The sequence below is a fragment of the Pipistrellus hanaki genome (genome assembly GCF_964339955.1).
Source record: "Pipistrellus hanaki genome assembly, chromosome: 1".
Classification (NCBI taxonomy): Eukaryota; Metazoa; Chordata; class Mammalia; order Chiroptera; family Vespertilionidae; genus Pipistrellus; species Pipistrellus hanaki.
In genome coordinates, this window is record NC_140503.1 from 209,174,269 (window position 1) to 209,198,852 (window position 24,584).

At 59.6% G+C, this 24,584-nt stretch overlaps 2 protein-coding genes across 2 annotated transcripts in view; one reads left to right on the forward strand and one right to left on the reverse strand.

Moving 5' to 3' along the window:
• RGS12 (regulator of G protein signaling 12) overlaps window positions 1-18,467 on the reverse strand; it is a 60,482-nt gene extending 42,015 nt beyond the window's left edge. Inside the window, 3 exon segments of the mRNA XM_084884537.1 lie at window positions 3,264-3,380; window positions 5,934-7,902; window positions 18,447-18,467. Of these exon segments, the coding sequence (XP_084740663.1) occupies window positions 3,264-3,380; window positions 5,934-7,811 (1,995 nt within the window). The 5' untranslated portion in view covers window positions 7,812-7,902; window positions 18,447-18,467.
• LRPAP1 (LDL receptor related protein associated protein 1) overlaps window positions 1-24,584 on the forward strand; it is a 229,491-nt gene that overhangs the window by 81,551 nt on the left and 123,356 nt on the right. The gene's annotated exons all lie outside the window — the stretch shown is intronic.

Here is a 24,584-nt window from a genome sequence, read left to right on the forward strand (position 1 = left end):
AGAGTGGTGTCTGAGGGCGACAGCGGGAATAGGGACCTCCCAGGGCTCAGCACTCCCTACACAGTTACAGCCTTTGAACCACGTGTGGCGGACACGCGGACACCCGGGTTCCTGTCCACCCAAGGTGCCGGCGGACAGAATGGGACACTGAGTCACAATGAGACCAAGAGGAGTCTGGGAGTGCCAGCCTCCCAGCAGGTGTGGGCCTGGCTCCTGCATGCTGTGTCCTCACTCTGCGCCCACGGTCCCTGCAAGCCCTGTGGGGCAGGTACCAGGTCCTCTCCCAGACGTCCCCTCTGCCATTCCATAGCAAAGGTCTCATTCCCCCTCCACCTTCTGTCTCAAGAGCCCCTTCCCCACAATCTGTCACTAGCTCCTGTCCTCTCCTTCACACTCCCTCCACACGCCTCAGCTCCTGGGTTCCATCTTCCTCTCTCAGGCTCATCTGTAAAACCCTAACCCTAGCGGCCATTGCTGCCGACTCCAGCATCTGAGCAGGCCTGGGAGAGACACACCCCATGCCGATCATTTTCACAGCAAATTCAGAAAAGAGCACAAATGGGAAATACACGCTTCTGTGATTTATCCCAAAGTGAAGCCTGCGTAGCATCATTCAGGTAATAACGAAAGCATAGTGATGTACTAGAGGCCCAGTGTATGAATTCGTGCACCAGTGGGATCCCTTGGCCTGGCCTGTGGGATCAGGCCAAAATGGGCTCTCTGACACCCCCCAAGGGGTCCCAGATTGCGAGAGGGCGCAGGTCAGGCCAAGGGACCCACCCGTACATGATCGGGGCTGGGCAGGGATGCAGAAGGTTGGCCAGCTGGGGGGGAACCACGGGAGGGCTCCAGGGCATGTCCAGCCTGTTTTGCTCAGTCCTCATCGGCCAGACCCCAGCAACAAGCTAACCTACCAGTTAGAGCGTTTGTCTCCTGGTGGTCAGTTACCGTCATAGCGAGCAGTTGAGTGGCCTTGGCATATCATTCGCATATTACTCTTTGATTGGTTGAATGGATGGCCAGATGACTGGACACTTAGCATATTAGGTTTTTATTATATAGTATATATATTTTTGTGTTTTTGTTTTGTTTTGTTTTTGTTTTTTCCAGAGAGGAAGGGAGAGGGAAAAATCAGTGATGAGAGCGAATCATTCATCGGCTGCCTCCTGCATGCCCCTACCAGGGATGGAACCTGCAACCCAGGCATGTGCCCTGACCGGGAATTGAACCATGACCTCCTGGTTCATAGGTCGATGCTCAACCCCGGAGCCACAATGGCCAGGCTCTAGTTCTTAATAGTCCTACTCTGAACACACAACCAAAAGCCACGGCTTAGTCTGGCCTGTTTTAGCTTCTTTAACTGGAGTCCTACACACGCACTGCGTGTCTGCCCTCTCTCTGGACGTGTGTCCAGGCAGCCACAGAGCACCCCTGTGCTGCTCCCTGCGGCTGGGCATTAGGCTGCTCTGGCTCAGAGTCGACCACGCCGTGAGGCCTCGTGCATGTCGCCTGGTACTCGGGAAGGACATTCTGGGTGCAGTGGAACTGCCGAGCCACAGGGCACTGTACCTTCAAACACGGCCGGTGCGTCAAGCACGCCCCCAGGGGCTTATCAGAGTGCGGCTGCTTCATGTCCACACACACATCTGCCTCTGGTCACTGGGCCACACTGGTGGACAAGCCTCCCTGTGGCTGTAACTTGCGCCTCCCGGTGACTAACGTGGTTGGAAACCTTCAGATGTGGCTTTGCTATTGGGATATCTTCTTTCATCAAATGCCTGTTAAGCGTCCGGCCCACTCTGCTCCGGAGGTGCTCCCAGCACAAATGGGCCTTTAAAATGGGCGTTTGGATGCTGCAGTCACCAAGCTTCCTGGAGTCCCAGTCAGCTCCCAGCCTTGATGGTCAGCGCTCTGTGTCTGCCCCCCACCTCCATGGAGCTGTCTGTGACCCTCAGTGACCCCTGCTCTGCAGTCAGACCTGCACAGCTGGGCCCCATCCTGTCTGTATGACGTGGGAATTCAGTTTATTTCTTCCTTTGTTTTTTCTCCACTTTTCCCAGCACCACTAAAAAAACCCACAAACTCACCCTGCCCTGGACACACAGCCCAAGTGCTATCTTCTACTGCATGTCTGTCTGTCTATCCTGAGCCAACATTTACAGTCTTAAATTGCTCTTACACTTCATCGTTTTGATAGCTGATAGAGGAAGTTAGTAAAATAAGATAGGAGAACTTCCTCTAAGAATACCTTGGCTAGCCCTAGCCAGTTTGGCTAAGTGGCTAGAGCGTTGGCCTGTGGACTGAAGGGTCCTTGGTTCAATTCTGGTCAAGGGCACATGCCTGGGTTGTGTGCTTGATCCCCAGTAGGGGGTGCACAGGAGGCAGCCAATCAATTATTCTGATCATTGAAGTTTCTATCTCTCTCCCTCTCCCTTCCTCTCTAAAATCAATAATATATTTAAAAAGTGCACTGAATCTGTAGGTAATTTTCTAATTATATCTAAAATTAATCTTTGTATATTGACCATAGATCCAGCAACCTTGCTAAACTCACTTATTGATTTTAATAACCTATAGCTTCTTATAGATTTTGTTACAATAGTATCTTGTGAGAATAACATTACATTTTTCTTTCCAAGCCTTTAGCTTCTACTATTTTACTTTCATGGCACAGTGACAAGGACGTGCAATGAAAATCAAGACAGAAATGGCACCAGCAATGCCGCCTTTCCCGATCTCAAAGGGAAAGCTTGAGTGTGATACCTGTTCTAGGGGATTTGATGCCCTTATCAGATTAAGGGAATTCCCTTTAATTCCTATTTTAACTTTTGTGGGAGTTTTCTAACCATGAATGGATACTGAATTATATATTTTTTAGAGAAGAAGTGAGAGGGAGCAAATTATATATTTTTTAGAGAAGAAGTGAGAGGGAGCAAACCTAAAGCTGCTCTAATAGTAAAGCCGATTCAATTTTTAAGAAAAATGGATAAAAAGAAAAACCACACCAAAAGGCAGTCTCTGTATCTGACCTCAGCATCGCACCTTTAAGGGTACCGCTGGGCCCCTCCCTCCTCACAGGCACACGGACTACAGCACTGACACGCTCTGGGCCTGGGGACACGGCTGGGGCCGCACAGTGACCGCCGTGTGAGGAGAAGGGTGACTCAGAGGGGGCGGAGCAGGATCCGGGTGGAACGCAAAGGAGTCAGGGCATCTGTGAGCTTCTAACAGCCTGGAGGATAGAAAGGAACTGAAAGGCTTACCTCGAGGTCATCAAGGGAGCGGGTGACACTGAATCTCTTGGATCTTCCAAACGATCTCCGCGCAGAGGCGCGCTGAGAAGTCTGAGCGAGACCGAGGCCCCGCCCAAATTTTGAGCCCTAAACACAAAGAAAAGGTAAACTGAGTTACCTCCAGGGGAGAGGTGCTAGCTTGGCCTGAGGCACCACCTTGCAGAGAAGAGAGGGTCCAGAAAACCAGACTGTGCCCCCGGCCCCACCCCCCCCCGAGGAAATGGCATGACCTGTGGACACCACCTCAATAAAAGCAGAGCCAAAGCCAAGGCTGCCCAGGCCTCCAGGGGCTTGCTCTGCCCCCCTGCCCCCTCCAGGAATGACCCCGCCTCACCGCCAGGCACAGGATCTGTCCCCAGAGCAGATAAACAGCACGCGGGAACGTGCAGTGAGAGAACAATGGTGATTAACCAAGGCTGGGTTCACAAGGCCGCACTGTGGCTGGATTTCATGAGCGTCGGGGAAACTAAAGAATCCCGACATTCAGCTGGCGTCTGAAGCCCAAACCGACTCAGGTGCCGGAAATAACTGGCCAGTGAAACATCTTGTTCTTTCTCCGGGAAATTACTACAATTAATTCACTGTTATTATGCTAGACACTTCTCTGAATGTGATTGTGGTTCCAGCAAATAAGTCACCACATCTTTCAAATAAAAGCATGGCAGCTGAAAATATCTGATTTCCTGGGGACTCGAGCCCTAAGTGCCCTCAGGGAGGGCAGGCAGGGGAGTGCAGAGGGAAAGCCAGGCCCTGGGCAGGAGGGGGAGCCATCTGGACTGGGCCAGACCCCGAGGAGGCTGGGAATGTCTCCCTGAGAGAGGCCGTCCGAAGGGAGTCCTGTCACTGCTCCCCTGGAGCCTGGAGCAGCCTTGGTGGCAGCTGCCCCCATAGCGTGAGCCCCCACCGAGGGCAGTGAGCACGCACGGTCAGAGGAATCTGTGCCCAGTGCTCCAGCCCGGGCAGCTCAGACCTCGGAGCGCCCTCTCCCGCGCTGGAGTGATACCAGCGACCAGGCTCTCAGCAGAGGCTGCTCCTGTGTCCTCCCTTCCTTGGGATGGGGCAGTGATGTAATGTCACCCTGGGCATTGTTTGCACAGGGTCAGGATCAAAGCCGGGCCTGTTCTCCAGAAACGTTTACAATCTATTTTAAAACTTCCTGTCATTGTGCTAGCACAGTGGTTGGCAAACCATGGCTCTTTGGCCCTTGAGTGTGGCTCTTCCACAAAATAGCTCGGCCTGGGCCAGTCTATTTTGAAGAAGTAGCATTAGACGAAGTTTAAACGCTTTAGTGGCTTCTCAAAAGACATTTCAATTGTTGTGCTGTTGATCTTTGGCTCTGTTGACTGAGGAGTTTGCTGACCCCTGTGCTAGAAAAACGTGTTGAATGCGGCCCTCCTGGCCTGCCCGAGAGCTGAGCTGTGCCACTGGGACTCGGCAAGGCTTCCGAGGCCAGGCCTCGCGGTGCCACTCCTCAGTGCTGCCCCTACCGCTCGGTTCCTGTGCCAGGCCTGCTGCGTTCTCCATCTCCTGGCCGGACCCTACCTGTTACAGTCCCACTGGGCAAGGGAGGCGTTGAGCCCCGCCACTGCCGCCTCGGAGCAGTGACAGGACTCAGCCATGCGGCACGCAGGCCTCTGGCACCTGGCTCCTTTCCGTTCCCAAGGCCTCGCCCTCTGCTCACTGATAGCACGTCCTTCTCCCCTTTCCGGCCTGTCGCCGACTCACCCTGACACACCTCAGCCAGCTCAGGCCAGGCCAGGAGGGACACAGGGACCCTCCTCGCCACTCTGGGAGCTTCTGCACTCCAGCTGAGGCGGCTGAGCTAATAACGCAGGGGAACCCATTTAGCAAAGTACAAACAACCAATGAGTTCCAAGGGATTACAGAGGGACCAATAAACACAGCGCAGACAGCCGGGTGCCACCTGTCATTGCAAGGGAACTGCAGGAGGAGCGCTCCCTGGCCACGGACCGGCAGTGAAAGGGAAGGCACAGCCTGAGGAGCTCCCACAACCCCAGGTCCCAAAGGAGGCCTGGCCCAGGAGCGGGAACTCAGGGCTTACCTCCCAGCACGGGCCACACGACTCCTCTCAAGCCCGTTCACCGGTGACAGTGCGGAACACCGCCCTCTCTCAAGGATGGCTCTGTCACGTGGATGTTTCTCTCTCTCTCTCCCCTGCTCCATCCCTCCCTCCCTCCCTCAATAAAATCATAATAAATCAATGGGGAAAATGCCCCAGGGGAGGGTTAACAACAAAAGGGTGTGCTGCCTCAGCCACTAGGATGAAGACTCAGCCAGAAACCCCATGGACTCCCAAGAGGCGCAGGGACAGGGCCCCGCAGGCGCCAGCAGTGGGAAAGGGTAGGCAGGAGGGGAGACCCTCACCTGGGCTGTGAGAAGTCACCATCCCTCCACCCCGCCTGTCCCGCCAGAGCGAGGGCCTGCTGGGATGACAGCACTCGAGGGAGGCTCCGGGCGGGACGGCGCCTCAGCACACGATCCCCGCAGGCACCTGTGGCAGCCGACAGAGGCCCCGCGAGGGGAAGCAGCGCGAGCCTGGGCAGCTGGGGTGCGGTCATTGCACCAGTCACTGACTCAGCCAGTCCAGTCCACGTTCACTAACCCAACTCACAGGCTCACCTTTTTGTCTTCCTTGGTCTTCCTAGCGTTTCGATGGGGACCAAAAATGTTCTGCATCCCAAACGCCTTCCTGGACCAGTCCCTCTTCTGGGTGCTCAGCAGGGGCTGCGCCAGGCTTCCCTCCAGCCGGTAGCGGTCAGCGGGAATCTTGTTCATGGGAGGGGGCAGAGTGCCACAGTTGATGCTGGACCACCCATCAGTGGAGTCCGTGTAAGACTCCTGGTCACTGGCATGTCCGCACTGCCACTCCTGCAGGACGTGAACCGGAAGCCACCGCTGGCCAAACCCACCGCCAGGGCCCACAGCGCCTCTCTTGGAAGGAGGGACCGAGCTCCGCAAGGGGGCCGGGGGGGCCTCCACGTGAGAGGTGGGCCCCAAATGCTTACTGAAGTCCCAGCCCCTGTCAGCCTGTGGAGCGGCTTCAAATGGGGGCCCTGCCTCGGGGTCGTGGTTGAAGGCCCCGTTCCAGGGGGTGCCCCAAGGCTGGGATCCCCTCCCGGCCGCCCCCTCCCAGGTGCTGCTGCTGGGGCCGTGTCTGCTGGAGCTGGCGCCCAGGTCGACCACAAGCACCCGGCTGCTCCTCTCCTCCTGGTTGAAGTTCCCAATGCCGCTGTCGCTGTTGCTGCTGGTGCTGGTGTTCTGGTGGGCGTCGGCGTCCCCGTCCGCGAAGGCCCGGGCGCGCACCCCCTCGATCAGCTCGCCCATGTCCCGGTACAGCACCGAGATGAACTGGAGGACCGGCAGGGAGGACGCCGGGAACTCCAGGCAGCCGTTGGTGTCAGGGTCGGCTGTGCACTCGAACCCGAACCGCCGGGCGATGCCTTGGTGGACCTTGTGGCTGAACAGGTCCGGGTCCACCATGAACACGTGGCAGGAGGTCCGCAGGACGCCCTCGCCCTCCCGCGCCAGGCTGCCGTCGTCGCTGCTCTGCATGGTCACCAGCCCGAAGAAGCGCCGGTCGTCGGGGCACACGGCGCTGAAGGCCAGCTTCTCGGCGGGGTACTCGGCCAGCACGGCGGCCTTGTCGGTGCACAGCTGCACGCCGTCGTGCATGATCTTCATGGTCACCAGGGAGTGGATCTTCTGCTCGGCCCGCAGGCGCCGCAGGCAGCCGCGAATGGCCTGGAAGCTGTCAGCCTCCAGGCTGCAGCTCGTGGAAGGAAGTTCGATGGAACCCAAATAGCCCACGACCATGGCGACGTTTAAAATACTTGCGTCTAATCCGAACTCTTCCTGATTCTCCAGGCCAAGACTGAACACCGAGTCGTCATTGACAGCGTGGGAGATCTCCTTGGAAAGCAGGCCGGGCTGCGGCTCGCCTACACCTTCCTGCCCAAGGTCGAGTGGCGCAGCCGCCGACTCTGAGAGAGACCTCTGCTTTAGCTTGGAGGGCTCTGAGCTGCTGGCGTGCAGACGGGGGTTCTCGAAGATCATGCTGAAAATCCCACCCGACTGCATGTCCTCGACGACTCTCTCGGCCCTGTTGATGCCTAGCGCCTTGGAGTCCAGTCTGGGCTTCCGCCAGCCCCTCCCGTCATAGAAGCCCACCTCCTCGTCGCTGGAGCAGGACTCCAGGTGACCGAGGCCTTCGCCCACCACCATGTGCAGGACCCCGGAGCACTTCCCGATGAGCTTGACCACGTCCTCGTGGGACGCCTTCCTCACGTTGATGTCATTGATGGCGAGGATCTGGTCTCCGGCTCGGAGGCCCACAAAATCGGCAGGGCTCCCTCTCATGACACAGCTGAGCACACAGGGCGCCTGGCCGGAGAGGGTGAACCCGTAGCCTGCTCTCCCTCGGGCGACCTCCACACTCCTCAGGCGGGGGGGTGCCGTCCCCGGTGGCGGGCGCTCCACCGTGTCCCCTGCTCTGTACATCTCAGCGCGCCTCCCGGGACAGGAGCATAGCTCCCGGGGGCCACAGCTCAGAGCACGCTTGCAGCCGCCATCCTTTTCCAGAAAGGCTGCCCTGGGGAGGAAAACAACAGCTGTCATTAAGGAGCCCAGGCTCCGCTGCTTCCTGGCGTTACCTGGGCTCGGAGAGGTATCTCATAGCAAACCCAGCACCGGGAGTCTCCAGTTACCCTCAATGTCGGTGGAGGAGAGGCAGTAAATCTTAGGCTAGGAATGTCCTTCCAAAGTGGGTCCCCTCAACCCTGACCCCTCCTGCGAGGCTCCCTCAGGACTCTGCAGCACCCCCTTCCTGGCACTGTCCACCCCCCGATCCGGACAGAAGAGAAGGGACCTGGAGACCCTCACACTCCCAGTGTGGCCCGAAGCCCCGCCACCGCCAGGGGCTCCCTGCAGACACAGGCGTCTGAGGGCCATTTGAACCCAGGGCAGAGTCGGACTGAAACGCGGCACTGGCTACAGACTCGGGGTCTCACTCCGTGCGTGATCACTAGGAAGGTTCCCCCCGAAGGCATCTGCTGATGTCTCATAGTCCGTGTCCCCCACCCCCCCTATTAATGCATGCGAATGCAGTACCGAGTGGGGAAAACATCCGTCTCAAACACCTCAGTCCACCCCACAGAGGCCACCCTAACGCCCGGGAAAACTCCGAAAACAGCACCGGGGGTCAGCACTAACAGGCGGTCCAAAGCGTGTGCTCCGGACGGAGCAGAAACCCTAGCTGCCTGCGCAGTCACAATCCCGCAGCTGAAGGTCCTAGCAGACAAGGCGCGGGCGGCACCTGCTGCGGCTGCGGTGCGGGCTGGGCTCACACAGGGCCATTCGGCGGGCTCTTCGCCACCGCCGCCTCCCGCTTCACCATACATGCCTGTGCGGGAACTGGCCTCCTTGAAGTGTTTCTGCTGGCAACAATTACTGATCTGGCCTCAAAGAGTCCATCAAGTCCTTGGTAGCTTTACCCCCAATCTGAGCACGAATGCAGTTTAGGAAGTGGGTGGTCAGCACCAGCACTGTCAGTATGCATGTCGCTGAGTAGTCCACAATAGACTGAGCACAAGCGTATGCTCTGTTCAAAATGCTCCCATTCAGCAGTTTGTTATTATGCAAGTTTTCACATGCTTGTTTGTTTTAATGTGAATTCTTGAGGTTTTACCACTTCAAGCCCCAAGAAACCAAAGGCCAAGCTGCAGGGGCGCGTGGCGGGCGCCCCCGTTCTGGTCTCCAGGAGCACAGCCCGCCTTCCCACTTATTTCATTGCTAAGCAGCCAAACAAGACTTCACAAACAGAAAAGCAGCTCTTGGAACTGGGAAGTACACAGAGATCAACAACTGGGAGTGAGGAGAGGCAGTAAGGGAGAGAAGAAATTAAAGACTGGCAAATCTAAGGACATTTCATTTCTTTGAACAGAGGTTTGTTTACAGTTAATAATGTTACAATGAAATGGAATTCCAAAAGCAATCTGAAGCTGGAGAAACAGTTAGGCTAGTGTCATCTGCACCACATAAAGTTTTAAACACTACCCTTAAACAATCCCCCTCCCCCCCACACACAGGCTGCGAGGAAGAGGAGGCAGCCCCCAAGGGAGGGGGCACCCAAGCCTCTGGGCAGAAGGAAGGCCGGGAACAGGATCCCTGTGCAGCTGCCTGAATATTTCATCACTGGTTCCTAGTGTCTCTGCTACAGAAGGCCTCACACCAAGCAGCATCTCTAACTCAGAACTTTTCCTTTTTTAACGTGTGGAGAAGAAAATCTAGACTTAGCAGAGAATTATACTATTTTAACTTACAAAGACCCATTTTACTGTTTCAAAAAGATTGACATACTAGAGGCCGGTGCACGGATTCATGCACCGGTGGGGTCCCTCGGCCTGGCCTGTGGGGCTGAGGGGACCTCCGCACTGTCACAGCCCAGCCTTACCCGCCAGCTCATCCGGCTCCAGCCCGCTGCCCGTGTCAATCCTGCTCCACCCGCCCCGCTGCGCCTGCCGCCGCCGCCACCACCACCACGGCTCAGGCGCGCAGGGGGTGTGTCCGAGGGAAAGGTTCGCACCGCTGCTGCAGCAACACTGGCCAGCAGTGAGCCCGGCATCTAGCACCCATCTGTCAGCTGAGCGGCGCTCCAGCTGTGGGAGGCACTAACCACCAGGGGGCAGCTCCTACATTGAGCATCTGCCCCCTGGAGTTCAGTGCACATCATAGCTACCGGCTGGTCATCCGATCATCTGGATGCTTAGACTTTTATGTATATACTAGAGACCTGGTGCACAGGTGGGGTCCCTTGGCCTAGCTGGCGATCAAGGCCTATTGGGGGGCTTGCCAGCCAGAGGGAGGGACCCTGGGAGACTGGCCAGCCAGCCCCCCATTGGGGCTGGTCAAGGACAGAGGGGCCACAAGAGATTGACTGTGGGAGCACACTGACCACCAGGGGGCAGCTCCTGCATTGAGCACCTGTCCCCTGGTGGTCAGTGCCCATCATAGCAACTAGTCAACCGGTCATTCCGATTGTTCTGATTGTTCGGTTTAACAGTCACTTAGAGTTTTATATATATATATATATATATATATATATATATATATATATGTAAACACACACACACACACACACACACACACACACACACACTAGAGGCCTGGTGTATGAATTCATACACAAGTGGGGTCCCTCGGCCTGGCTGGCAATTGGGGCTGTCTCACCCAGTCCTAATTGGGGCCGATCAGGGCCGGCCGGCTGGTGGGAGGTACTGTGGAAGGTTGGCTGGCCATAGGAGGTTAGCTGTGGGAGTGCACTGACCACCAGGGGGCAGTGCCTGCATCGAGCACATGCCCTGGTGGTCGGTGTGCATTATAGCTCCCGGCCGGTCATCCGGTCGCTTAGGCTTTTATATAAATAGAAAATAGATAACTGACCCTTGAACGGTGCGGGGGTTAGCAGCACCGGAAACGCATGTATAAGTTTTGACTTCCCCCAAACTTAACTCCAATCCCGTGGTATCTGTGGGGAACGGGTTCCAGGATCCCTGCAGACACAGTATCGCGTGAAGCTATGCACAGTCAGCCCTTCACATCCGAGGACTCCCAACCATGGATCAAAAATACTGTTTTCAATCTATGGTTGGCTGATCCCAGGATGCGAAACTTGAGAATACTGAGGGCTGCCTGTATATTTATTGAAAAACCCATGTGTAAGTGGACCTGCACAGCTCAAGCCCACGTTGTCCAAGAGTCACCTGTTCTACATATCGATTCTAATCCTCTGTAACGTGGTTTACCTCAAGCAAGATCCACAGGATTGCGAATGAAGAGGAACAAGTGTGCACAAGCTCCTGCTGAGGTAAAATGTATGCCCTCCATGGCGAGGAAACTGTGCTAGTCCATACTGGCTGGGCTCAGCCAGGCTCTGAGCACGGCAGACACCTCAGCCTCCGAGGACAGAAAGGCACCACGTCCGGGAAACTGACGCAGGGTGACGCGGGGCTCTCCTGTCACTTCCCATAGCTCCCTACAAGTGTGGGCTTAGCACTCGGAGGAACTTCTTTTATTCACATCCTACTGGATGCCCTGTGCGCACAGGGACAAAAGGTCTCGGGGAGGGAAGCAGCTCGGCAGAAGGCAGAAAGCAGACATGTGGTGGCGAGGGCGGCACAGCAGAGAGGGCAGGAGCCAGGGCAGGGGGAGCTGGTAGGGGCTCCCAGTCACCGGCCTCCCATGCAGGCCAGCGGTCCAGCATTCGGCCTCTTCTCTGGTGCCATCTTGCCCACCTACCCCTGCCCCACCTCCTTCTGGCTCACCTTCCTAACCAGCACCACCCTGCTCACACCCATGACGCTCCTTGAGGGACCCAGCCTTACCCCAGCCTGCCTTCCGAGGCCGCCCTCACCAGGCCCCTACCCAAAGCTCAACACCACCTCGGGCAGGTCCATCCTCACAGCCCCAGGATTCTCCTGCCCACTCCTTCATTCATTCATTCATTCGTCCGTTCGAGTGTCCATTCAATGACTGCCGAGGGGCTTCTACAGCAGCACCAGGTAGACGTTATGAACAGGTGACCAGAGATGGCCCTGATCTCCTGGGCCCTGCCCCTGGGGACAAGACAGCTCAGCAGGCCGATATGTCCACACAGGTAGGGGCTCACACAGGAAGGCCCACGGCCCTGACTCCATCTGAGAAGTTACTCTCCCCTGAACACACCCTCCTCCTCAGCTGCCCCTTTGGCTCAGCTCGGATCCCACGTCCCCCGAGGCCCCACTAACTCCTCCAATCCTCACTCGCCCCAACTGCCCTGCTCAGCACTGGCCCCACGACTGGGCAGTGCCTGCTGTCCATCGGGCATCCCTGTGCAGCCTCCGTAGCTCTCTGAGGCAGAGCTGTGGGCTCCGGCCTCGGCACACACGGAGGGCACACCCAGGCTGTGGGGACACAGCAGGCGTCAGAACAAGGGACAGGCTTGGGGGGAAGCCGTGTCTCAAACGGAAGTGGCGCTGGGCAGTCATGAGAAGCTGGAGAACTGGCAGCGGGGCCCCCCTGCCAGGGGCTGGGCCACACGAGGCCCAGGCGTGCACTGCAGGAATCCTGATTGTGTGGAGGCACCATCAGCTCAGGCAGGCAGGGAGCCCCATCGGCTCCCCCAGCCCCCAACCAGGACTGAGCCCAAGGGGCTCCAAGAGCGGGGCTGACCGCCCCAGCCAGTGGGCCGCTTCCGCCCAAGAGCTCTGGCCCAGCCTGGCGGTGCCGGAGTTTCAGGAAAAGTAAACAAGACCAGCCCAGCAACATCCTCTCAAGATCTACAGCGAGGGGAGTGCGGGGCTATTTCTATAATAATTCCAGAAACAAATTCTTGTTCAATAATCTTAACCGTGTCAATTTCTCCTTCCCTTTTCATCTCTACTTAATATTTGTTTGTGGTTTTTAAACCGGGCAACGTGAGCCAATAAACAGAGTTGCTGGATTTAGTGAGTCAAATACAGGCCACCTAGATGTGAATTTCAGACACAAGACGAATGGCGTTTAGTAGAAGTATGTCCCCACGCTGCACAGCAGGCTGTATCTGGCCCGTCCGTGCAGGGACGGGCGAGGTGGCACCCAGATGGCCCTGGGCTCCTCCTTGCGGAGCCTGGCTTCCATGATGCCACCTGGACATCCCCCCACCCCCCTACCCCACCCAGCCACTTCCCAGGCAGGGCCGACGGCGGTAGGCCAAGCCGTGTCCACCCGCACAGCGTGGCCATCACCCGACCTCACCCCCAAACGAGCGACCAGGAAGGACAGGCCTCCTCGGTGACTTCCCCCACATACAAATGTGGGCTCGCCCTACGTGGCCCACGGAAAAGCGGCGACTGCTGGCCTGCCGTGTGTGTGTGTGTGTGTGTGTGTGTGTGTGTGTTCATGGGGGCCGCAGGGGATCGTTCTGCTCGCGTGTCTCCGTCACTCACAGGAAGACAAGGCAACCTGCACGTGCACATGCGAGCCCAGTCCGACACAGGGTGCTGGGGACAGACCACTATTAACACTATTTAAAAAAATTTTTTAATTGATTTCAGAGAGGAAAGGAGAGTGAGAGATAAAAACATCAATGATGAGAGAGAAACATTGGCCGAGACCGGTTTGGCTCAATGGATAGAGCGTCGGCTTGGGGACTGAAGGACCCGGGTTCGATTCCAGTCAAGGGCATGTACCTTGGTTGTGGGCATATCCCCAGCAGGGGGTGTGCAAGAGGCAGCTGATCGATGACTCTCTCTCATCGATGTTTCTAGCTTTCTATCTCTCTCCCTTCCTCTCTGTACAAAATCAATAAAATATATTTTTAAAAAAGTCATTTAAAAAAAAAACAAAAAAAAACATTGACTGGCTGCCTCCTGTGTGCGCGCACACATACATACACACACACACACACACACACACACACCGGGAATTGAGCCTGCAACCTGGGCATGTGCCCTTGGCTGGAATCGAACCTGGGACCCTCCAGTCCGCAGACTGACGCTCTATCCTCTGAGCCACACCAGCTAGGGCGGCAGGTCACTTTTAGATGCAAGGAGGGAGGAATGGCCAGGGGAAGCCCTGTCCCCCTCCTGACCCCACATGGCTCCTCAGCTTCCAGGTCCAGGCCGGTGGATAATGGGCTGAATGGCAGACCCAAAGACATAAGGTCCTAGTCCCCAGAACCGGGAAATGTGACCTTATTTGGAAAATGGATCTTTGCAACTGGAATCAGAAGCTCTGAGATGGGGAGATGACCTGAATTACCCCCATTTAAGAGAAGCGCACAGCTGTATCCCCACAGCTTCTTCACCCGCCAACCAGGTGGGCCCTGAAGGATCACAAGTGGCCTTAAAGAGGGAGGCATTGGGAAGAGGGGAGAGCGACACTGGGAGATGCCATGTGAAGGCAGGACAGAGGCGGGAGTGATGTGGCCCCGAGCCCAGGGCGGCTGGACCACCGGGGCTGGGAGGCAGGAAGGATTGTCCAGCGCCTCCAGGAGCAGCACAGCCTGCCACACCTAGACTTCTGGCCTCACGACGGGGAGTGAATAAATGTCTGGGCTTTAAGCCACCCACTTTGTGGTACTTGGTTACAACAGCCACAGGAAAGGAACCCAGGGGCAGGCCCAGGGAACCCTCCTCCTCCTGGGACCCCACTGCCCGACCCTGGCAGTGAGGAGCTGACCGGCTGCTAAGCGCTTAACCCCACAGAACCGTCCTCTGGGCTGGACTCCAGGAAATGAGGGGCACCTCACTCTGCCCAAGTGCCCCCAGCTCCTCTGGCCTGCACTCAGGAGGAGTCACAGCCGGGCACAGAGTAGGGGTTGGCACAGATGTGCTACATGAAGACCTGAGCTGCCTCCTGGGCACAAACCGAGTCACAGCAGTGACACTACAGCCTGACATGACCTAATGCGCACCATCGCTAACAGGTGCTGAGCACGTCCTGCTTGCCAGACATAGTTCCCCACCATTTTACACAGGTTATCTGTGGACCCTGAGAAAGAAGAGGTCTAGTAAATTAGGGGTCCTGGTGGCTTAACTGGGCTTAAATTAAAAAAATAAAAGCTGCACTGAGCTGCCCACCACACCACTGAACTGCCTCGTGCACCGTGTTCCTGCAGGCTGAGCCAGGAGTTCCTGGAACCCTGTTTCAACCAATAGGACTGAGGCTTTCCCCACCCAAGAGAAGCACACAGCTATACCCCACAGCTTCTTCACCCACCAATCAGGACAGTGCCTTGTGGACCAATCAAACTGTGAGGATCTGGATCCCTCATTTGCATGAGGACAGACCAATCAGGGACCAGGAACAGGGACTTCTGTCTATAAGTCAGTTTCCCTCAGGGCCTGAGAGCCCACTTTCCCTTTCCCTGGCTTCACTGGAGCAGACGGGCGCAGAGCAGAGCAGAGCAGCCAGGAGCGGAGTGGGGCAGAGCTGCCTGCTGGAAGGGGCCTGGTCCAGGTTGCTCACAGCCATGCTGCCTCCACAGCAGTGCTGGGCCACAACTGACGGTTTGCACTGCCTGTTTCCTTCTCCACTGCACCCCAATGGGGATTCCTGTTGGTGTTGAATTAGCACCAAGGAGGCTGACGTATCCTCACACCAGCCTTGCTATTAACCTGTTTCATAGTCAGAAACTGTGGCATGGAAGAGTAGTTTGCCCTGGTCAAACCAGGTACCAGACGAGGTCAAGAACGTGGTACCGAAAGGCAAAAACCCGCACCTTTGCTCAGCCCTCAGCCGGAGCCCGGCCTGGTGAGCGCGCAGTGGGCCCAGAGCAGCCGCCGCTGGGAGGCCAAAGAAGCCGGCCTTCCCCCCAGTGACTCCCATCAGAGGAAGAATTACACCTCTCCTGCGCATGCTCATCAACCCCCGCCCGAAGCGGGCGCTGCTCCGGCGGACGCAGGGAGACCCGTGTGACTTCGCCTCGCCCTCCGGGCTGGTGAGGGAAAGCTCACTCCCCATTACTTGGTTCTCCAGAAGAGACACCACTCAACAGACTGTCCCCACAGGCCATCAGTGCTGTCAGGCTACCTGCTGCTCAGTCAAGTTGCAAGCAGGTTCGACATAGAGAGAGCAAGGAAGTGAAGCACTGGGAGCCCTGAGGGGCAGGCAGGACCTGGGGAGCTGTCCCCCAAAGGGGGCTGCAAGGGTAAGATGGTCAGCTGGGCGTCGGCGCACTCCTCCCAGCTCCGAGCAGGGAATGGAGTGTGGGCGTGGGGGTGCCTGGGAAGAGAGGGGGACATCCCGGGAGCTCAGAAAGGAGGCGCTGGGGAGAGGAAGCCCTGGAATCTGTCATACACTAAGCCCGGTCCTGGCCAGCGCGGAGCCGCCATGCAGGTGAGTCCACGGAGCGGCAGGAGGCGGCTGGCAGGCAAGGGCACCGAGTGGCCATTACAGAGATTTCAGTTCGAGTCCCAAGTAACTTCCAGAACAAAACACAGCGCTCTTACTTGAAAAGAATCACTGAATGGACATCCACGATGTCTAGTACACAGATGTTCAAAGACACAGTGTGACCGCAGTCAAGAGAAAGGTCAACAGAAACAGATCCTGAGATAACCGGGGGCTGACATTAGCCAATCAGAGCTAAAAGCAGCCCATAAAGCGTGCCAAGGCTGTAACGGGAAATACGGCCACAATAAACCGATGGCATATCTCAGCAGACAGAAGCTATATAGAAGCACCAGGTGGAAACTGGAGACGTGTGTCTGCTTCTGGAGAGAGCTGGCCGAAGGGTGAGTGGCCATCAGCTCCCAAAAGTAAAGACCAGCCGCTCTCCCAGCCCTGAGCCCGAAGCCAGGTCATCTTCTTCCCTGGGCACCTTCTCCAGGTGGCTCCCTCCTCCCTCCGGGCAGGGCCGGGCAGGGCACCCACAAGGCCCTCCGGACACCAGCGGCAGCAGCCGGGGTTAGCACCCGCGGCCGGCGGACCAGGGGCAGGAGATGGCTCTCAGCAGTCCTTCCAGCAGTCAAGGCAGGAGCACTGGGGAGGGCTCCAGGGTCGTCCCCAGACCCCAGGTCCTGGCACCGTGTCACCTTGAGGGGAACAGGACTTGGCGGGTGTGATTCACTTGGGGTCCTGGTGTAGGCGGGGGCCAAGAACAGAAGGACAAGGGTCCTTACGGGAGGGAGGAAGGCGGGTGCCACCAGGGAAGCAAGGGGGTGGGCACGGGGTGGCAGGCAGGCTCTCCCGGCCCGCGCCCCCGAGGCTGCCCGAGGCCTCAGCCAGGGAGGCCCCGGGGACTGCCGGTGGCCAAGCCCGGAGGCGGTGGGTGCGGGAAAGTCCTACAAGTGCCAATGAGAGAGTGCAGCGCTGACTGGAATGCCAAGTCCACAGGCAACACCTGGCTCGGCTGCGTGCTTCCACCAGTGCGTGCGTCACAACTGCTCTTCTGCTGCACCTGACCGTGTGGTCTGGTCCATCTCAGACAGCGTCCAAAGGCAATAAAATCAGAAACAAGCGAGCCTGCTGCCCGTCTGCAGACTGCACAGCCCGGCCGCCTCACCCTGAGCCTGGGGCCCCAGCTGGGCCCTCAGCCCTCACCCCGCCGCCCTGCTCCTCTGCCTGACCCGGGCCCTGCCTCCAGACGGTCACCCCAACAAGGGCCCTGGGCCCCTCCTCTTTGCCCACAGGCTGCTCGGTGCCACCCTGACCCTCTGGCACCTGCCCCCGCCTCCCCTCCACAGCCCTCCTCTTGGGGACCCTCCGCAGGCCCGACCAGAGGTGTCCCCCATCATCAGCCCCCAGGGCCTGGCGGGGCGCCTCCTCCATGTGCCCACCGGCCGAGGAGCATCCCCGGCCGAGGTCCTACGTGGGCGCCTCATGTCCTCAAAACCACGGGGCAGGGAGACACTTTCAGGAAACTTCACGCTTCCGACAGCTGCATTTCCACAGTGAAAGCCGGCTCTCCCGCTGTCGCCCGCCCCCACTGCCGCCCAGGCTGATCTCGGACCCACTGCCCCTCTGGGCCACCCGCGGGCCGGGCCTCGCTCCTGGGGAAGCGGTGGCCCTGCCCTGCCCTGGGGTCACAGGTGCCCTGCGGACCCCAAGACGGCCCCAGTCCCAGCCAACCGCACCACCGAGGGGAGACGGAGGCGCACACCGGGCCACGCGGGGCCTGTCTGCCCGACCGCTGGGCACCCGGAGCCTGGAGGAGGAGGGGGGAGGAGGGGACAGGCCCCGCAGTTAATTTGCTGAGTCGGGGTCCCAGGAGACGCCTCCGCCCAACAAAGCGGCGCCTGTTGGGTCCGTCCGGCCAGGAAACCAGGACCCGCGGGGCGGGGGACACGGGGCGGGGGGCGGGCGGGGGGCGCAGGGGCCGGTCCGCCCCGACGCCGCCCGCCCCCGCCCGCCCCAGCCCGGCCGCCCGTCCCGCAGCTCCGCGGCCTCGCAGCGACCCCCGCACGGGCCCGGGCGAGCGCCCCGCGCCGGGCCGGGAACAAAAGGCGGCGGCCGGCGGCCGGGCCGGGGAGAGTCTGAGGAGGCGGCGGCCTGAGAGCGGGACCGCCGGCGCCCGGCACCCCACGTCGCGCGGGGCGGGGCCGGCGGCGAGTGCGCTCGCTCGCGCCGGAGAAGAAAGAAAGCGGGCGGGGCGGCCCTGCGCCCGCCGCAACCTACCCGCTCCTCCGCCGCCCGCGTCCGCCGCCCGCGCGCCCAACGGTCTCCTCAGCGGCCGCCGCCGCCGTCTGGGATAAGGGGCGGGGCCCGGGACAGGGGCGTGCCCAGGGCCTGGTGGGCGGGGCCTTTGAGGGTCGGCGGGTGGTGCTCCCGGGGGCGTGGTCGTTCTTGGGCGTGGCCTCGGGGCGAGATGGGGTGTGGCCTCAGCGGGTGTGGGCGTGTCTCAGGAGGCAGCAGAGCCAGTTTATGGGCGGGTCGGAGCCTCCAGGGGGCGGGGCCTGCACGGGGCGCGAAACCGGACGCGCGGCCAGGCCGCTAGGGGCGGGGCATCCCGGGGACAAGTAGGAAGAAATAGGGGCGGGGCCTTGATGGGAGGCGGGCCTCCCAGGCAGGGGGCGGGACTTCCGCTGCCTGAGCCGTGACAGCGGATCCCGCTCAACCGTGGAAGCCCCACGCCCCCCGCTTCAGTCCCCTCCGGGCCGCCACCAGGTCCCCCTCGGCGCCCCCTCTTCCGACTGCTTCCGGACTTTGATGATCGCAGAGATTGCATTCACGGGAAATCCTTTTAAAGGAGGAGAGTGGCCGAAACATATCGTCAATCTGCGGACTGAAAGGTCCCAGGTTCGATTCCGATCAAGGGCATGTACCTTGGTTGCGGGCACATCCCCAGTGGGGGGTGTGCAAAAGGCAGCTGACCGATGATTCTCTCTCATCGATGTTTCTAACTCTCTATCCCTCTCTCTCTCTCTCTCTCTGTAAAAAATCAATAAAATATATTTTTTTTAAAAAGGAGGAGAGTGACTCGCCTCCCGCGGGTGGGAGGCCAGGCCTGCAGAGCCCAGCATGGCTGATGGGCCTGCCCCCAACCCCACTTCCCACCACCGCCCGCAGCCACCTCTGCCCCTGGACCTTCCTGGGGTCGCTCCCACCCCTAGCTGTCTTCTTCCTCCGCGGTCAGTTTCTGGGGCAGTGACGCCCCCTCCTGTCACCGGCCTGCCTGCCAGGACTTCCAGGAGAGGGCCCCGGGTTACTGTGCGGTCCCAGGGCGGGGGCGGGGAGCAAGTCCAGGACTCCTGGCGCGCTCATGGACACAGCCGGCACCCACGCCTGGCTGAAGCTCCTGGGCTGTCTGCTCAGCCATCTGACAGTCCCCCGCCATCACACTGCCGCCGCCAATGGCCCGGACGGTCAGAGCACCTAGGTTATGCTTTCCCGTGCCCTCGCGGTGCTTGGGCCGTCTTCCCACTGCCCGGCACGGTGTCAGAGTGCCTCCACCCTCGTTTGCAAATAGAACACCCCCGCGGTGCCGTGGGGCGTGGAGTGCCGAAGATGAGCGCTCGGGCGGACAGGAAGCGGGGACTCCCGGACTCTGGGCCATTGTCTCCACCACAGGACTGTGTGGCCTAATGTGTCCCCCACACGGCCTGTGCAGCCTAACCCCTGTGAGATGGGCTAGGAGGTGAGGCCCCAGGGAGGTGAGCAGGCCAGGAGGGTAGAGCCCCCTTGGATGGATTAGCGCCTTTATGAGACCCCAGAGCACCCTGTCCCTGCCCCCCGTGAGGTGACAGTGAGGGGAGCCGGCCACGAGCCGGGACCTGGGCTCCTCTGCGGGGACCTGATCGTGCCCCACCCGCACCCGGGGTGTTTGTTACAGCAGCAGGACGGGCTGAGACAGGCACCACGTCCACCTGCTGCACAGGGTGCAGGCCGCCAGGCAGCCGGACCCTCCAAACTGCGCCCCCTGGGGCTCCGTGCGCCCCCTCCCGTCTTCCTCCTCTTCGGAGTGCCATCTGCTTTGTTCGACTTCGAGGAGCAGCCCCTCCCCATCTCCTCCCTCCTCCTCCTCCCCTTCCCTCCCCTCCCCCTCCCTTTGGCAGCTCTTCGTCCTCAGGTCCTTTGTCATTACTGCGTCCCAGGAGGAAACACATGGCTTCCCCAGAGGGAAACTTGAGGAGTCCAGCGGAGCCCCATCTGCAGGCCCCAGGGGACGGACAGCAGGACGGGACCAGCACCACTGCTAGGGCCGAGGGGGGGCAGCCCCGAGGTTAGGGAACCCAGAGAAGGGGGGGGGGGTCTCTCTCTTTTGTTAATCCTCACCCAACGATACTGTTCCATTGATTTTTATTTTATTTTATTTTTTTCATGGGCTTGGGCCTCTATTTTTTATTTATTTATTTATTATTTTAATATATTTTATTGATTTTTTTTACAGAGAGGAAGAGAGAGGGATAGGGAGCCAGAAACATCAATGAGAATCATCGGTCAGCTGCCTCTGCACACCCCCCACTGGGGATGCGCCTGCAACCAAGGTACATGCCCCTGACCGGAATCGAACCCGGGATCCTTCAGTCCGTAGGCCGATGCTCCACCCACTGAGCCAAACCGGTCTCGGCTGTTCCATTGATTTTTAGAGAGAGTGGAAGAGACGGGGAGAGACAGAGAGAGAGAGAGACACCGATGTTAGAAAGACACATCGATTGGTTGCCTCCGGCATGCGTCCTGAGCAGGGCGGGGATGGAGCCTGCACCTGAGGTAGGCGCCCTTGACCGGAATCGAACCCAGGACTCTTCAGTCCACAGTCCGACCCTCTATCCACTGAGCCAAACCGGCCAGGACAGGAACATACTTCTGTAGTTCACTCCTTCTGCCACATGGATGTCCCCTGCCTCCCCCCCACCCGCAAGACACCCACACTGCCTTGGCTGCCGCCTGCGCACCCCGCCCCGAACCCACCACAGCCGGCCACCAGCCCGGTCACCGCCTCCCTGGCCGCTGTGGAGCCACGGCCTGGTCCCCACAGTGCTCCTCGCGGGGGCTGCACCGTGGTCGTGAGCTGGTGTCAGCCCACTTCACAGATGAAGGTTGAGGCCGAGCAGGGCCTGAGTGGCCCCCCTGGGCGGCAGAGCTGGGACTGGACTCCCAGCGCCGGACAGCGCCACCGCCCGCCCCCAGCACCTCATCCGCCCCGAATGCCCCGTGGCCGCCATCGCACAAAGAAATCCCGCCACCTCCCGAGGCCCCCAGGCCTCCACGGAGCCCCTCTGCCTCCGCCAGCTGCGGGGACGGGGACAGGGACGGGGACGGGGCAGCCAGGCACCCTCAGCGCCAGCCGGAGTGAGGCGGGTCCGAGGGGTGAAGCCAGTGCTCCTCTCTCGAGCTGGTGCCCGCCTGCCCCTGCCCTCGGGGCCTGTTGAGAGCCACCTGCTCCCACACCTGCCGGCTCCGCCTCACCTGCCAGGCCAGCTCAGGTGTCTCCTCCCCCGCCCCACCCAGGCGGCCAGGAGCCCTCCCGCACACCTGTCACGCTCACACATACGTGTCATTCCTGTCACTCGAAGGAGGTCGGCTCACATCTGTCTGAAGCCCCACACCCCGCACCCCCCCTGCAGCTCCCGGACAGAGGGACCGACATCACGCCTGCACCAGGCGTGCCCGGCATGTGCACACGATGTTTGGAATGGGACAGAAATGACAAGACACGGGAAGAAGTGGGAAAATGTAGCCTGTGATAAAAACCATCTAACGATGTGGACCCCACGTGACCCAGTCACCGGAATGAGCCAACACTGCAGTGGGAGGGTGCGCGGACGAGGTGAAAGGAGTAACAGAGGGAAACGAGGTGTTCTGGAAGAGAAACGGGAACTCTAAAAACCTCCGAAGAAATGAAAACGCCGAGAGCCATACCATCACGGTATCGGGAATGAGAAGTGTGCCGGCCCAGCTGCCAGACCCGGAAGGGCGGGGCTCGGAGCTCACACGCCGGTGTGAGCCGTCACACTGACCCGGAGAAACACGCGTGACCGTGGACAACACCCCGCGCCGTGCCGCGTGTAAAGTCTCAGGAACATAACACGGGAGATGTATGTGCAGAAATAGTGGCTAAAAACTTCTAAGATTGGATTTTTTTAAAAAATCAATCCATAGATTCCACCAGAAAACCACTGAGGCACCCATTTTTGAAAACAAGAACTGAAATCTTTGCAGCAGCCAGGGAAATAGATACATTATAGGCCGGCCAGCGTGGTTCCGTGGCCGAGCAGCCACCTGTGAACCAGGAGGTCACACGCCCGTGTTGCAGGTTCCATCCCCAGTGTGGGTTGTGCAGGGGGCAGCTGATCCATGATTCCCTCCCATCACTGATGTTTCTCTCTCTCCCTCTCCTTTCTTCTCTGACATCAATAAACATCTATTAAAAAAAAAAAAAAAAAGACGCTGTGAACTACAGTAATCGAGAAGGTGCATGCAGACCCGGGGACTGAGTGAAGCTGACCCGCTGTTGCTCAGAGAATCGATTTTGACAAAAGCGAACGCCAACGCCAGCGGAAAGGGAGACTTTAACCCGGCGCTGGGACACGGGGACCTGAACGGGGTCTAACTCGCACACATCCAGGGATTGACCTGAGGAGGATCCATGACCCAAGCACGGTCACAGCTTCCGAACACAACACGGGGAAGTCTGAAGGCTTTCAGGGCCAGAGAGCTCTCGCCACAGAGAAAAATAAATTTGATCATTTTCATTTTCTCAAAAGCAAAGTCTGCCTACCCACAGACACCATTAGCTCCCCCGCCCACACGGCGTGTCCCAGGCTGAACGAACTCACCGCCCTCCTCCCCACCTGACGGCCGCACGACCGCGGCACGCCGATGCTGGCGCCTGCCTGCCGTCCTGAAGCGAGACCTGGCCCAGAGCGGCCGGAGTGGCAGTGGGGACTCGGGTCTGCAGGCCCCCAGGAGGCACCTCTCGTGGGCCCAGGCTCGGACCCGAGGGAGACTGAGGGCCAGCGGGCCCGGGCCAGGCTGCACGATCAGGAAGATACGCCGGCCGTGGGGCCCCAAGTCTGGGATGCAGGTCCAACCCCACCTAAGGGGCGAGGCCCATCGCCCCAAACCCACTTGCCCTGCGCGGGGTGGGCTCAGCGGCGGCTCCGCAGCATTCCTTTTCTTGGCTGTAAGCTAAGCAGCTGCCCATTAGAATTCCATTCGTTTCAAAGCTCGAGCTGCAGTTGATATTTCAAATTATCGGGAATTAAAATGGTCCCTGTAATTTAAGGATAATTGCGGGCGATGCCAGCTGTGCCCGAGCTGCGCTGCTCCGGCAGAACGTGCGGGTCGCTCACAGGAGGCGGGAAGCGAGGGGGGGTGCAGGCCTGGGCGAGGAGGGAGGCACCTTCGTGCGGACGGAGGACACAGTGTGGCACGCTGGCCGTGGGAGGAGGAGTGGCGGGGCCAGGGAGGCGGGTGAGGGGGATGGGTGCCCAGGTCCCCCTCAGGTGAGCCAGTCCCGCCCTCTGCGCGCCACGGCTCCCAGACGGCAGGGCCCCGCGGTGCCAGGAGGGAGGATCGTCCGGTACCGTCTGGTCCTGAGCCCCTGGGCGGCACCATCAGAGACAGACGAGGACCGGCTGTGCCCTCAGCACCCCAGCGTGAGGCCGCGCTCACAGCACCAGCGACCCAGACCCACTGGGCCTCCATGTTCCCTGCTGCTCCCCACCCACCCCAACCGCAGCCCTCCCGCCGCGGCCCCCCACCTCAGCCGCTGCCGCTGAGCACAGGGAGGCGTGAGGAGCAGGCCCGGCCACGGCCACGGCGCTAGGCCACATGGGCGTTTCGGGGGAGGACTGACCCCCGGTGGGCCACGCACACGCCTGGCCGGCCAGCGGGGCCGTGTCGGTCACACGGTGACCTGTGGAGGCGGGAGGGCCCGAGCCAGTCACAGCCGTGCCGGGGCACAGGCGTCCCTTCCCGGCCACGGCACAGCGACCTCACGTGGCGGCCGGACTGGCCTTGGTGGGGACGGGCACGCCCTGGAGACAGAGAGTTCCCAGGCCAGGGCCCAGCCACAGCAGGGTTTGTGCCCGTGCGCGGGGCTGGGGAGGGGTCCTGCCACCCAGCTGGTGACCTCTGCACCCCCGGTGACCTCCGCACCCCTAGTGACCTCCACCTTGTCATCTGAGGGCACCCACAGTGTGACAAGCTGGGCCATGGAAGGAGGAGTGGCTGGGCCAGGGAGGTGACCTTTGCCTGGCTAAGTGACCTCCGCACCCCTGGTGACCTCTGCCAGGCTGAGTGACCTCCGTAGCCTGGATGACCGCCTGACTGGCTCGGGCCCCGGTGTCCACGGCAGCTCCTGGCCCCCTC